General features: G+C 51.6%; 5 protein-coding genes across 5 annotated transcripts; 2 read left to right on the top strand and 3 right to left on the bottom strand.

Moving 5' to 3' along the window:
* The first annotated feature begins 246 nt into the window (after nucleotides 1-246).
* On the top strand, nucleotides 247-1806 carry EJ05DRAFT_473336 (rhomboid-domain-containing protein). The gene has a single exon (XM_033743385.1). The coding sequence runs from the start codon at nucleotides 377-379 to the stop codon at nucleotides 1382-1384; it is 1008 nt and encodes a 335-aa protein (XP_033603163.1). The 5' UTR covers nucleotides 247-376; the 3' UTR covers nucleotides 1385-1806.
* A 404-nt stretch (nucleotides 1807-2210) lies between these two features.
* EJ05DRAFT_497279 (seven-hairpin glycosidase) lies at nucleotides 2211-5740 on the bottom strand (the record flags this gene model as incomplete). Its single annotated transcript, XM_033746518.1, has 4 exons — nucleotides 2211-2526; nucleotides 2579-3459; nucleotides 3506-4682; nucleotides 4734-5740. 4 exons carry the CDS (start codon nucleotides 5738-5740, stop codon nucleotides 2211-2213), a joined length of 3381 nt encoding a protein of 1126 aa, XP_033603162.1.
* A 702-nt stretch (nucleotides 5741-6442) lies between these two features.
* EJ05DRAFT_448894 (mitochondrial intermediate peptidase) lies at nucleotides 6443-9192 on the top strand. The gene has a single exon (XM_033742320.1). It carries the CDS (start codon nucleotides 6514-6516, stop codon nucleotides 8905-8907), a length of 2394 nt encoding a protein of 797 aa, XP_033603161.1. The 5' UTR covers nucleotides 6443-6513; the 3' UTR covers nucleotides 8908-9192.
* Nucleotides 9193-9203: 11 nt separating this feature from the next.
* On the bottom strand, nucleotides 9204-11706 carry EJ05DRAFT_240501 (uncharacterized protein). Its single transcript, XM_033740047.1, has 2 exons — nucleotides 10730-11706; nucleotides 9204-10679 (listed from the first exon to the last, which is right to left on the bottom strand). Exons 1-2 carry the CDS (start codon nucleotides 11656-11658, stop codon nucleotides 9491-9493), a joined length of 2118 nt encoding a protein of 705 aa, XP_033603160.1. The 5' UTR covers nucleotides 11659-11706; the 3' UTR covers nucleotides 9204-9490.
* A 1-nt stretch (nucleotide 11707) lies between these two features.
* EJ05DRAFT_240460 (uncharacterized protein) lies at nucleotides 11708-13144 on the bottom strand. Its single transcript, XM_033740046.1, has one exon. It carries the CDS (start codon nucleotides 13008-13010, stop codon nucleotides 12156-12158), a length of 855 nt encoding a protein of 284 aa, XP_033603159.1. The 5' UTR covers nucleotides 13011-13144; the 3' UTR covers nucleotides 11708-12155.
* Nucleotides 13145-13270: the final 126 nt, after the last annotated feature.

The raw sequence follows: 13270 nt of genomic DNA, 5'->3' as shown, positions 1-13270 counted from the left end.
GGAGCAACGGTTTCAATGGCGTGTATGCGGCTTGGTCTTAGGCAGTAATCAAGAGTGAGTGCAAGTGTGAATGTTTTGGGAGAGGGGAAGGGCTTGTTATGGGAGAAGGCGTTTGAACACACGAGCTCAGGTTGTGTGCATTGGCAGACTTGGGGTTGCGGATGGAGGTCGAGCGAGACCGTGAACCTTAGGCAGAAATAAATTGTTGCCTGATTAGAAGCGATGGAAGAGACAACAACAATGATACTCGACTTGGCGTCGGACTTTCGCAGCCCGTCATATGCACCTTACACTCTGTGACTGTACTCCGTACCTCCGAGCTTTCAGCGTGTCTATCTAGATGAGTTGACCTTTGCGTCGACCTCAAGCCCACACAATGGCGTCCATCAGGCTCTCTGCTCTCTTACGTATAGAGCGACAATGCAGTCGAGTATCTACCACACTATGCTCATGTCCCTTTCGGACGGCTAAATTCACGCCTTCGCCTCCTTCGCGTACTTACACACAGCGCTCACAACGTCGACCCACAATGCCTGTCCTTCGCTACGATACTCAAGCCGCCCTCACTCACCAACGCCGTACAAAAGCAAGGAAAGCTGCGCGAGCGAGACTTGGCCTGCCCAAAACAAACTGGGAGGCTATAGAAGCCGAGGTCAAGTATGCTATGAATCGGGGAGCACGTTCACTACCGAAAGCGGACTACAAAAGGATCCGGAATCTCACTTACGGCTTGATCGGTCTGAATGTAGCTGTCTATATGCTTGAGCCGCCCCTTTCTATCGCGATTGATAACTACAGACGTGGTTCTGCTGACGTTGGGGGGGACACAGAGAATGCTAAGAGGACCGCCGCAAGAGTCTGGAGCGCTAAGGTGAAGCACTTGTACCTCAGCGTAAAGAATTGGCAAGAGGGTCGTTGGTGGACGCTCCTGACCAGCGCGTTTGTTCATGGTGACACTTTTCACATCCTTAGTAACATGATGGGCATGTATGCTTTCGGGACGATACTCGCAAGAGCTCCTGGTCTAAAAGTGTGGAACGTTGCAACGATTGCATTTGGATCGGCATTATCGAGCAGCGTCGGTGCTCTGATTGGGGCCAGTGTCAAGGAGTCGCGAAATGAAGGATTAGAGATCATAACATGTGGCGCGAGTGGACTCGTCATGGGACTCGGGGGTGCTGCAGCAGTTCTGGCACCTTACGAGAAGCTGATTATCTGGGCCGTACCCATTCCTATCCAAGTGGCCGCAGTAGGTTTTGCGACTTGGGATCTATTTTTCATAAACGATGAGTCTAGTAGAACAGCGCACGCCGGGCATCTGGGTGGTCTATTCTTCGGGGTGGGATGGACTCTGTGGCGCCTACGGCATCTACGAGGACTTTGAAGCTTAGAAGCCGCAATTCGCCGGCGGTGATGAAAGCTGAAGGTAGTTGTTCGTCGCAGCAACGAGACGGAAAGCATCTTTCAAAAAAAAATGAATGCTCGACCGTCTGGGAACGTCAGATGAAATGTCCTCAACCCCCGTACACCTCATCCATCAGTGCAACTGCTTGCTTTCTAGTCAGTATGGCCGAAAGTGAAGATCTTGAGAATGTATTCATATATCGGACTATTGATGTGCTTGGGGCAGAATCTTGCATGAGAAAGAGGACGTCCAGATAGTCTTTGACGGATGTAAGTTGAGTGAGGAGCCTCATGCACGTAGTAAGCAATACCCCCAATCACTATCGGGAGATTACTGGCGGCCTCTCAGCCCCTGAGTGTGCTTCATCTCCTGGCAGTAGAGGTCATTTCTGATGGACTGAACGCGCACATGCTGATAGGCTGTTCATATTGCCCGACGCTTTAGCCTTGATATACGTCCCATTTGCTCCGGAGGTGATATATGAAATCCATGTATCCATCCTGGTCTTGGTAGTTTGTTCCCAACACTGTATAGCTTTATCTTCACGTAAGGGTTGATGTTGACTAGTTGATGAATAAATGTCTGTTAATTTCTCATGCATCTGCAGTATGGATGATCAACAGAGGAAGGAGAGACAGAAGGTCCTACATCAGATGTCGAACATTTCCAACAGAACAGGTGGAATACGCGTGTCTGACAGTATGTGCGCGTACAAGATCTACCTATTTCTGCTTCCATAAGAGCATATGCCCAGATATACAACCCAAACGCCCAAAAATGCATTACACTTTGGCTTTCCCTAACCTTACGAAGCTGCCACATTTTCTGGCAACGGTCTCTTGAATGGATGGGCTTCCGTATTCAACACCCACTCATCCAGACTAATCAGGCTTTCTTCAGAATACAACAAATAGAAGTACTTCAATGTCTCTGCGAGCCAGAAACTCTCCATGCTGTCTGTCTGAGTCGTTTCATTCTGCAGAATGTCGTGTATGGCACTGTGTCCGAAATCTGATCGTGTGTGCTTTATGATAGACTCGAACATGTTCCAGCCGACTTCGCGCCAGTGCTCGTTGCCCGTGATGCGGTACATGTACCATACAGATTCGATGGCCTCTGGGCTAGTGAGATGTCAGTATCAGGCTACATCATAAGACATCACATGAGACGTACCGAAGGATATAGGATCGCCCGTTGACGGTCTTCATGCCAAGTGGAGTACCTTCCTTTTCGAGTATTTGCATAACGCGCTCTTCGTGAGTCAAAGGAACTTGAGGCTTCGTGATGTATTGCGTAAGAAGTTTGAACTCCCGAGCAAACGGATCAGCTTCGCTATTGGCTTGCTCAGTCTTAGCCTCATCCGACATCTCAGGCTCGTCACGGTCAAGATCCAATTGACGCTTCTTGAGCGTATTAGGCGTGTCCAAAGACTTTGGACTGGGAGGAGTCACTGGGTCAGCAGGAAATGCTGGATCAGCCAGTGCGGGAGCGGCTTCAACCTCGGGTGCAGGTGTCGGTTGAGCTACGGCCTCTTGCTTGGAGATAACAGCAGCTGAAGCTTTGGCGGTCGCTTCTGCCATTTGAATATTATATTGCTCCACGTCTTTGAGGTACGATATCCGACGCAATTCGGCGTATGGATCGAGTTCGAGATAATACTGTGTCTGATTCCACGTACAATCTTTGGGATCGTCACACGGTATTGCGCGGAATGACTCTGGCATAATGCCTGAAGCAGTGCTGTTGTAGGCCCAGACGCAACCTTCTGTCAGCTTTTCAGCAAGCTTCAGATCGGGTTCTATCCCGAATATTTTGGCGCCCATGCCGATCATGCCGCCGACGAAGCATGTCAGATGGGCGCCCTCCGGATCTAATTCGCCATCATCGACATCGACGTCGCCTGTCCTGCCTGAGATGCCAAAAGCGCCAGACATGAGTACGTCGACTCCGTGGGGTAACATAGGGCGAAAAATGAGATACTTTCGAATGGCTTTCATAGCCAGCTCGTACATATTCTTGTACTGGTCTACGACACCGCCAAGTAACAAATATTGCTGCGTCTGTCAGTACATAACCCGCTGACTTCATGTTTCGACGTACCTTGGGAAGATATTCGTAAGTAGAATCAGACATGCCACCCAGGGTGAAGGTATTTCTACCATTTGAGACTGTTGGTACAAGCCCCTGGGGTATACAATCGGGCGCCTCCTTGTCATTTGCCTCCAGAGTTGAGCCTGTCACCGGAGGAGGTGATGTGGAGCTATCCACTCCATCAATCAGATCTTCGAATGTCGGCTGGTCTTCAAGATCAAGCTGTCGCTTGCGTAGACCAGAAATTTCCTCTTCTCTCTCATTCCAACCTGCAACTTTGCCAGGCTGACCAGGTGACAGCGGCTTCAATGTATTGTCCTTCTTCCGATCCTCGTCCCAGTCTTGAACACGCAGTGGCTTCTCTTGTACCGGAAGTCGTGGATCATTTTTAAGCGTCCCGAGGCTGGTACCGTCCTCGTCAGGCCCATCCATACCAAGAATCTTACCAAACTTATCGGCCCCCGCAGCGATTGGGTTCTTCTCGAGTTTAGCTTCCGGTACGTCATCTTCCCGAGACATTGTATTTGGCTTGACATCTCCGGGCTTCGATAATCTCCCTAAGCTAGTTTCGTCCACCTTCTCGCCGTTCATGCCAAGTATCTGGCTAGCTTTACCAGCCTGAGGAGTGTTTGGGTTCTTGTCCTTGGGGGGGCCCGGATGCTGTTGGGGTTTGGGCCTTTGTAGGCTGGTCTCATCAACTTTCTCACCATCGAACCCTTGAATACGCCCATCATTGCCTGCCTGGGGCGCAGAAGACATATCATCATCTGTTGCTTTTGCTGTGGACTCGGCAGGAGGTGGTCTCTTGAATGGGACCATCTTCTGATCATCAGGGATCATCTTTTCATCCTCTTTTGTCAGAGTCTTATCCGCCAACGAGACAGTTGTGTCGACCGGTGCTTGTTGATTCTGGAGCTTGTCGGTCTCGGGCTTTTCAGCTGTAGCCAATGAAACATGTTGAGCATCATATTTCTTACAGCCACTGGCATCTAGATACGTGGGCCACATTCCAGGTAGTCTGGTGTTGTTCTGGGACTTCTCGAGCTCGTTAGTGATCCTTGCAACCGCGTCGTAGTACTTCGGTTCCTTTGTGATCTGAGCAAGGCGTGTAAATTCCATCGACAGTGAGCCGATCTCTGCTAAGACAGAGTTTGTGCTTGCACGATGAGCCTGGCTCGCGAACATGCTATGGAGATGTCAGCACTGTTTTTAGATTTGAATCTGATAGGGTGCTTACGGTCGCCAATGGTAGTATAGCACCGGCATACGGTTTGGGGTATCAAATATTCCCATCAAGACCTCGGCCAATTCTACAGCCTTGTCTAGAAGGATCTTATACTTCCCCTCGCTTACGTCGTATGCTGCGAGCAATCCGCCGAGGTAGCGGATAGTTGTCTCGAAAACTGGAATGTCATCCCGTGTCGTTGTTCTGAAATCAATCTTCTTGACGCCTTCTAAAGCATCCTCAAATTCTGTTGTCAAGCCCATGATCCAGAGGGTATCGAGAGAGTCTACAAGGGTGGCCCCCCAGCCAGCAAATGGATCCTTTGATTCGCCAGTCACAGGCTTCAACTCATCGTGAAGCCAAGCATGCTCTTTGTAACCTTTCCAGGCCCATAAGAATTCTTTTTTGACCACATCGAGTCGGGCCTCGCGGGTGGTTTTCTGGTCCGCTGATTCCTTCTTGAAAGCATATTGGATCTTCGGGACAGCTATGGGCTTCGCCGTTGGTAGTTGAACAATGGATTCGGTCTTGAGAGGGAAGTGTTCCTTCTGCTTGCTCCAGTACACCGGTGGGACTGTTTCAGGTTCAGCGTCTCCGGCGGCGACAGCGTGAGGGAGATTGCCTGGTATAGGGCCTTGATCCGGAACTTTTGGTTGTTCTACAGGCCTATCTTCGTCTGGTAGCAATGGCTTCTTGGCTGCAGAAGTTTGCGCAGGCTTCTCAACCGGCGCAACAGGTGGTGGTGTTACCAGGGGACCTTGGGGTGTCTCAGCGGCGGGCACATGCACATCCAACTTCTTGGTCTCTTTTACGACTTCATTTAGAACAGGCTTAGGCAATTGATCAACCTCAACTGTTTGTTCTTCGACGTCTTCGACGTGGGGCTTTGGCTTGTTTGGGAGAGGCGCCGGATCTAAAGACGACTGCTGCCACTGTGAGGAGCCGCTGAACTTGTAGAACGCAAAGATGGTGATTATGGCGAAGAAAAGGAAGACTCGGTAACGTCTTAGTCGTAGCATCGCTGCTGATCGAGGAGCGGATGCCGCGCCGGACAAGCGTTAAGGGTGGTGTGGTATGGTTCGAGGTTATGTGCTCGAAGGGAGTAGGATTCCAGGCGTATCAAGACATCGGGATGAAGGGAGAGGTGGAAGTGAGAAGGGCACCGTTTGGTGTATAGAGGTGGAAAAGAATCCCGCAGAAGCGTCGCGCTGATATAGGGCAATGTTGAAGGAATTGGAGACAAGTATAGGTATTCACTCGCGTGGTAGAAGATGGATGGATCGACGGGAAGAGTGCACGAGCTGTAATTAATTAGCTTGGCACTCGGGAACGCGTCCGGGCGACTTTCTGCTTGGCAGTTGAAGCCTGATCAGAGTGAATTGTTTGCTCAGGGATGCTGTGTTTAAGTATGAACATTGGTTGTACGTGCGGTATCATGACATTGAAGGAAGATATATACATCTATAGTCCATTCATCCATTCCTGGCCATTCTTATACTACTCCGCCCGCCGCTCCAGCAGCCTCCTGAGCAGAAATGCCTGCTACAACGAATATATAATTACCCTTATAAGACATAGAAAACATAGGACTCCCTCAAAGCCAGACATGTGCCCTCTTAATACTATCAAATAGTATAGAAGTTCGTCGGCGTTTTAAATAAAAGCGGGTGCATCTATTTGCTTCCAGGGTTTGTTTGGACCCTGATTTGCACCATTCATCTCGAGGGATCCGCCCATCATCTTTTGCTTTCTGCTTTGTCCGTTCATGTACATACTACCACCCTAACTCGCTATGCTAAAGCGATTCGTGAGACCATCATGGACCTGTTCTCGATGTCTCCGTCGCCAGTGTCAGCAACAGAGGCACAACAGCGCCGCCGCGACATCCGCCATCGCCACATCACCGCCTCCTACAGCCTTCTCACTCCCGAGCCATGTCCCCCACGAAACGAACAGCGACGACCGTAACCTTCGGCAGATCTTCGACTCGCATGCATTTTGGAGGGAGTTCTCCCAGAGCTCTAAGCGCGGGAAGTCGGCAGGCCTCCTCCAGAACAAGTACCTTACTCGGCCGGAAGGCTTTCAACAGTTCGTCGAGGTCACCTTGCAAAAGTGCGCCCCGATCATAGACAGAGTGGTGCGCGCAAACAGTATAGAAGAATTCAAACCAATAACAAGAGACCTCGATCGCCTATCCGATCTACTATGTCGTGTCATCGACCTGGCGGACTTCGTTCGCGCAACACATCCCGACCAGAAGACACAGATTGCGGCGACCAGAGCATACGGACTCATGTTCCAGTATATGAATGAGCTGAATACTACGACCGCCTTGAATGACCAACTGAAAAGAGCTGCAAGCATACCTGAAGTGTGGGATTCGTGGAATGAGGAGGAACAGGTCACGGCCAACATCCTGATCCGAGACTTCTCAAAGTCCGCAATCAATCTACCCCAGGCGACACGACAGCGTTTCGTTGACTTGTCCAACGAGATCGTAAATGTTGGCACGGACTTTGTGAACAACCTGGCGCCTGAGAAGGAGTTTCTTACCTTCCAGAGTAGCGAAATGAAAGGACTCGATCCGCAGGTCGCCCGCCGATTAACAAAATGGGGGACTCTGGTCATGAAGATGAACGGTATGGAGGCTTCGCTGGCCTTGCGGCAGGTCGAGGATCCAGACGTACGCAGGGAGATCTACATGGCAAGCAGGACGTCGTCCGCCGATAACATAGCACGTCTGGAACAGCTCCTGAAAGCCAGAGCTGAGCTCGCAAAGTTGTCTGGCTACGAGAGTTTTGCTCATCTATCACTTTCCGACAAGATGGCGAAAACGCCCGAAGCTGTCAATCAGTTTTTGCAGGCGCTGACGACCGACAATCATGCAAAGGTGTTGGATGAGCTTGACGAAATTCGAGAGTTCAAGAAATCGGACGCGCATAGCAACAACTTCCCCGGAAACCTCAATGCTTGGGACCGTGACTACTACACATCACGCCTCCTTTCATCCATGCATACCAAGATAAAGTCGCCAGACTTCTTGTCCGCATACTTTTCGCTTGGCACAGTCATGCAAGGTCTCTCACGTCTATTCAACCGCTTGTATGGAATTCGACTTGTGCCGCGCGAGACCAGACCCGGGGAGACCTGGAACGACGACGTTCGGAGACTCGATGTGATTGACGAGAAAGCCGGGCATATCGCCGTGGTCTACTGCGACCTGTTCTCACGTCCAGGCAAAAGCCCCAATCCAGCCCACTTCACCCTCCGCTGCTCACGAAAGATATCCGGGTCCGAAATCGAAGATGCCTCTCGCATCCCGCATCCCTTCTCCTCGCCCAAAGATGCCGCAACAGACGGCATGGCCTCCAACATTAACCCCGACGACGGAGACCTCTACCAACTCCCCACAATCGCCCTCATCTGCGACTTTGCCCGCTCCACCACCTACTCCTCCACCCGCGACCGCCCAACCCTGCTCACCTTCCGCGAAGTCCAAACCCTCTTCCACGAAATGGGCCACGCCGTCCACTCCATGCTCGGCCGCACCCAGCTCCAGAACGTCGCCGGCACACGCTGCGCCACAGACTTCGCCGAGCTGCCCTCCGTCCTCATGGAGCATTTCGCCGCCGATCCCGCCGTCCTCGGCCTCTTCGCCCGCCACTGGGACACCGACGCCCCGCTGCCCATGCCCGCCCTCGAGGAACGCATGCGTCTCGACACTCGCATGGGCGGCGCCGAAACAGAGGCCCAGATCCTGCTGTCCTGCCTCGACCAGGCTTATCACTCTAGCTTGCCCATGCTGCCGGGCTTCAACAGCACGCGCACCTACCATGACGTCTATGCCCAATGCAGCGTCTCTGAGCCCGCGGGCACCGCTTGGCAGGGCTTCTTCGGCCATCTTTTTGGTTACGGCGCGACGTACTATTCGTATCTGTTTGATCGTGCTATTGCGGGGCGCGTCTGGAAGGTTGTGTTTAATGCGGGCCAGGATGGCGGCGCGATCGATCGTGCGGCGGGCGAGAAACTGAAGCAGGATGTGCTGCGCTGGGGCGGGGGACGAGATGGATGGAAGCTCATCAGCAAGGCACTGGAGGATCCAATGCTGGCCGAGGGAGGCGAAGATGCGATGAGGGAGGTGGGTAGATGGGGAGTCAGGGCGGAGGGTGGTGGGATCGTTGACTGAGTGGACCTAATGTCTTGATCTTGTATATTCATGACACACTTTGCCGTTGTTCTCGGAGATATCCCATCGTTACAGTCATTCAGTCTGTGTGTATATCGCTCAGCAGTACATGTTACTGGTATTTAGATATGGTAGCTATTGACACATGTGTAGTATATGTATAGCACCTCTACCATTTTCAATGTCAGTCATGTCGAAATATAGATATCTCCCTACATACACATCGGTATCTCGATACAATCACATAAATGCCGCATACTGGGATAGATTCACTTTTCACCCGATCCACGCGTATTTACTGCTCACAGAGCTATTCGTTTCGTGACTTTAACTGCACAATTGAGATGCCTGAATGTATTATTCTCCTGGGATTGAGGAACGGAGCCACGAGGGAAAGCCCGGCAATGCTTTAATCCACAGCTTAGATATCTATCCATGGCACATCAGGTGAAGATACGATCCGTGAAATTATCTCAGCCCTGCATCATTTCCTCACACAACTCCTCGCAATGCAATTCTACCCACGCCAAAGCGAGCCAGAAAAAGAGGTACACCACCCAAATGCAACCCAAAAACCCGCATCTCATCCCAACGACAACCCACCCAAGACCTTCTCCAGTTCATCATCCTTCTCCCTCCCCACCCCTCGCCGACCATCCTCTTCCCCCTCCTTCTTCTTCTGCTCCCTATACATCCTCCCTAGCCTCTCCATAACCACCCCATGGCTCAGCCCCTTACACTCACCCTGCACCGTCTTAAAGTGATCCTTGACGAACCGCTGATACTCGCTGATGCCGCGCTCACCACCGGGGCCCTTCCCTGCTCTCGGCACGGGCTGGATCTGCACTAGACGGCCCTTACACACGCTGCAGGCATGTCGCTCCGGATCCACGCTCTTGCTGTGCCGCTTGTACTCTGTTGCGCAGCCGACGCAGGCCCAGATGTACTTGTACGCGATCTCGTATGTGTGTTTTGTTGTGACGACGACATCGAGGTGTGAGAATGCTGACGAGACTTTGGAGGCCCAGGCCTTGAATTCTGCGCCATGCGGCCGGGCGGTGACCTGGGAGATCATGAAGTTTGCAAGGTGGCAGAATTCGTGGGCGAGGACGTTGTACAGGCGTGTGTTGCAGTCGATGACTTTGGTGGAGAGCTCGATAGAGGCGTGGTGTAGGGTTTTGGTGGTTAGGGTTGAGCAAGTAGTTGTTCCGTTTGTGGAAGTGGTTGAGGGCCCGCGGATGCGGAAGACTTCGCGGCGCCAGTTTGCGCGGCCGGCGGTGGTGGCTAGTTTGGTGGACCATATTATCTTGATGCCACCAGCAGAGGCGGTAAGCTCTCGTAGTCGGTCTTGGGTGATCTTGTGGTCGAGTTCTTCTACGAATGATTTTGCTAATTCGGTTTTGCGGGACTCGAATTCTTTGCGAGAGTCAGCTAGGGTTTTCTTCTGGGGGCTTCTTTTGCGTGGGGATGAAGTTGGAGACGGTGGTTCAATGAGATCCGGAGACGAGGAAGTTGCGTTCGTGCCAAATCGATGCTTGAGGCTCTTGTGAGGAGACACTAGAGGCTTCTGCGGAGAGTACTTGTCATGCCATTCATTGACTAATTGAGGGTCCCAGAAACCTTCCACGCTGGGACTACCGTGAGGAGGTGTCGGTATCCGTGGTCGCTGTTTCTTGGGCGATACAAGCCTCCGGACAGGAGAGTGAGAGGGTGGAGTCGTAGGTGGTTCTTGTGGTGGTGCTTTACGTGGAGATCGAGTCCTGGGTGGAGAACTATATGCCAATTAGCGATGACATAGAGACGTTCATCTACTTGGGCCTACAATGTAAGAATGGCACCCGCATTATTGTCTGACGAGCTTCCTGGTCGAACAGTGGATCTTATCGAAGCAGGCGGTTGATATAATGACCTGGCTGGCAGCTCATCCTTGATTGAAATATCTTTCAAGGACTTTTTGTTCGACTTTGCCGGCCTGAAAAGCGGTCGTTCCACGACTTTTCGGTCCTCACATTCATCCTCTGAAGAGTCTGTGTGTACAATGAAACTGTCTTCATCCATATCAGACCCACACATAATAGTTTCCTCCACCTCTACTTCAGTTTGCTCAAACTCAAAATCGTCCGGGGTATCGTCATGCTCCTTGGGCGGCTCTCTTGTTCCGACTTTGACAGGACTATTCCTTGCTCGTCTTCTGACTGGAGCATCCGAGTCCGAGTCTGAACCTACATCCTTCACAGGTTCTTCGACAACAGAGATTTCTTTGGGATCGCTTTTACAAGCTCTGCTTTCTGGTTTCTTTGCTGAGCTCTGTAAAATGGCTTCCTTTCTGATTTTCCTAACCTGGCTTCCTCTGGATGTTGATACCTCCTTTTCCTTCTTCGAGGCCAGCTCGACGGGAGACAATCGATTGAGCAGTGTATGATCATGATTCAATGGCTTCAACGCACGCTGTTTCCTCGGACTATGAACAGTTGAAACTTGTCCATCCTTAGGACTGACCTTCCGTTGCTCCAGTTTTGACGGTACCTTGACTTTTAATGCTGAAAAATCTTCGGAAAGTGACGAAGTAGAGGAAATGCAAAGCTTCTGAGGCGATTTCTGTTGCTGATGTGTGTTTGAAGTTGAGCTCGTCTGACTCGGCGAGTTCTTAGCCTGGGGTTTTATCCGCGTGACTGCTAACAAGGTGTGCAAGTCTGGGAGCGAATCGTCGCTATCGCTCGAGCATTCAATAACCTTCCGTAGACGTGCCATTCTGTACGTATAGCAATAAACCGATTCTCTTCACTCGTTGGCAATAGTCTATCCAAGTTTGAGATGTTGTGGTTGTACCCAATGCGGACGTTGGCACAGTAACGGAATTGTGACACGTTTGAGTGGGGCGACGACACCACACAAAAGGGCTGTAAGAGAGTGCACTTTACGCTTGTAGGTATAACAAGCGCAATTCTAAATTCGCTGAATGCTGGCATCTATTGAGCACAAGCCCGATATGCTGAAAGGTTTAGTCCCAACTGTGCCATTCCGCCAGCTTGATATCAGCATATGCATGCAACACGAGGAATGCCTAGTTCGCTTCGGAGCGTGAGGTGTTTGACCCACAACAGGGTGATAAATCAAGAATAACGAACGCCTAATAATCCCGATAAGAGAAAGTCGACCATAAGTTATCCAACGCTCCGTTCTGGAACGCCAAGTGCGCCATAGCCAACTCAGTCGTAGAATTCATCAAAGACATAACCGGTGCCACTCTAGGCAAACCGTACCACCCTCCGTTGCCCGCCAGTCTCGGATTTGGCCCTTGTTATTTCCCCTCGCCTCCTTTCGCTTCGTCGCTGCCGAGCCTCTCGTGCCTCACGGGCTTTCCAGTCATTGACTTGCTGTCGTCTCTTTATTGTCCTTGCTTGTGCGATCTGTGGGGTTGGCCTGAAGCCCACGCCGTTGATCCCCACGCCATCATCTTCCGGGTCCTCACCAAGATGGCCGGTGATCTCAGAGTCCCGCCAGAAGAAATTCAGGACAGGGACGGGTGAGGGTGAGCGTTGCTTCGGAGGTGGGGTGTTGGATGGTGGTATAGGAATTGGATTCAATCTGTCATCTTGAGGATGACTCGGCGGCGGTGAGCCTTTGTGGTGCCCCATAGCCTCGTAGAGCTCCGTAGTCACGGATATCTGAGGCGTTTCTGGTATTGCAGCATTGCGGGACACCGTGCTGCCAAACGACGTCTGCGGTGTCTCGGGTATCTCAAGCATCTGCGTATCTCCATTCTCGGATCGACCACAACCGCCGGGGTGGGCCACGTTCTCATCAATCTTTATTCTTTTGCTTGCCGGGTCCATGATGTTTCCCGATCCAGCGTGTCCAACTCCAAAGTCTATGATCCTGACACCCTCGTCCATCTCCTTCAGTCGTAAGCCCGACAATTCCTGTGCCACACGGTCCCTTGGGCTGTCAGGAGGCGTTCTTGCATCTTCGGACACTGCCGGTATATTGAGCCGGGGGATGAAGTGAGTGGAGGGCTTTGTATCGGAATCATTCGTGCTGTCAGCGCGTTTGCGTTTTGGTGAATGAAGGGCATACTGCGGGGAGAGCAAAGCGGCGCGCATGGTGTTTGAACCAGCGAGGCGAGGCCTCTAGAGCGCGCACGTTTGGGAGAGCATAGTGGGTGTATCGTATATATGTTTCTTTGCTTGATGGGATATAACGCTCGAATAATTGTGAGGAAGAGGAAGACTGTGGGTAGGCAACGAAACCCACTCTACCTGCATGATTTAGATCGGAGTGGGGCAAGCATACTGTAAGCATTCTTAGGGCTGAAGTTTGAACGCCACACAACTCACGGGAGGGGTAAGTCAATGCACGCCTC

Source organism: Pseudovirgaria hyperparasitica, assembly GCF_010093815.1.
Source record: "Pseudovirgaria hyperparasitica strain CBS 121739 unplaced genomic scaffold EJ05scaffold_3, whole genome shotgun sequence".
In the NCBI taxonomy this organism is placed as follows: domain Eukaryota; kingdom Fungi; phylum Ascomycota; class Dothideomycetes; order Acrospermales; family Acrospermaceae; genus Pseudovirgaria; species Pseudovirgaria hyperparasitica.
The sequence above is the reverse complement of the archived record's forward strand: the minus strand, read 5'-3'. Positions and strand labels throughout refer to the sequence as shown.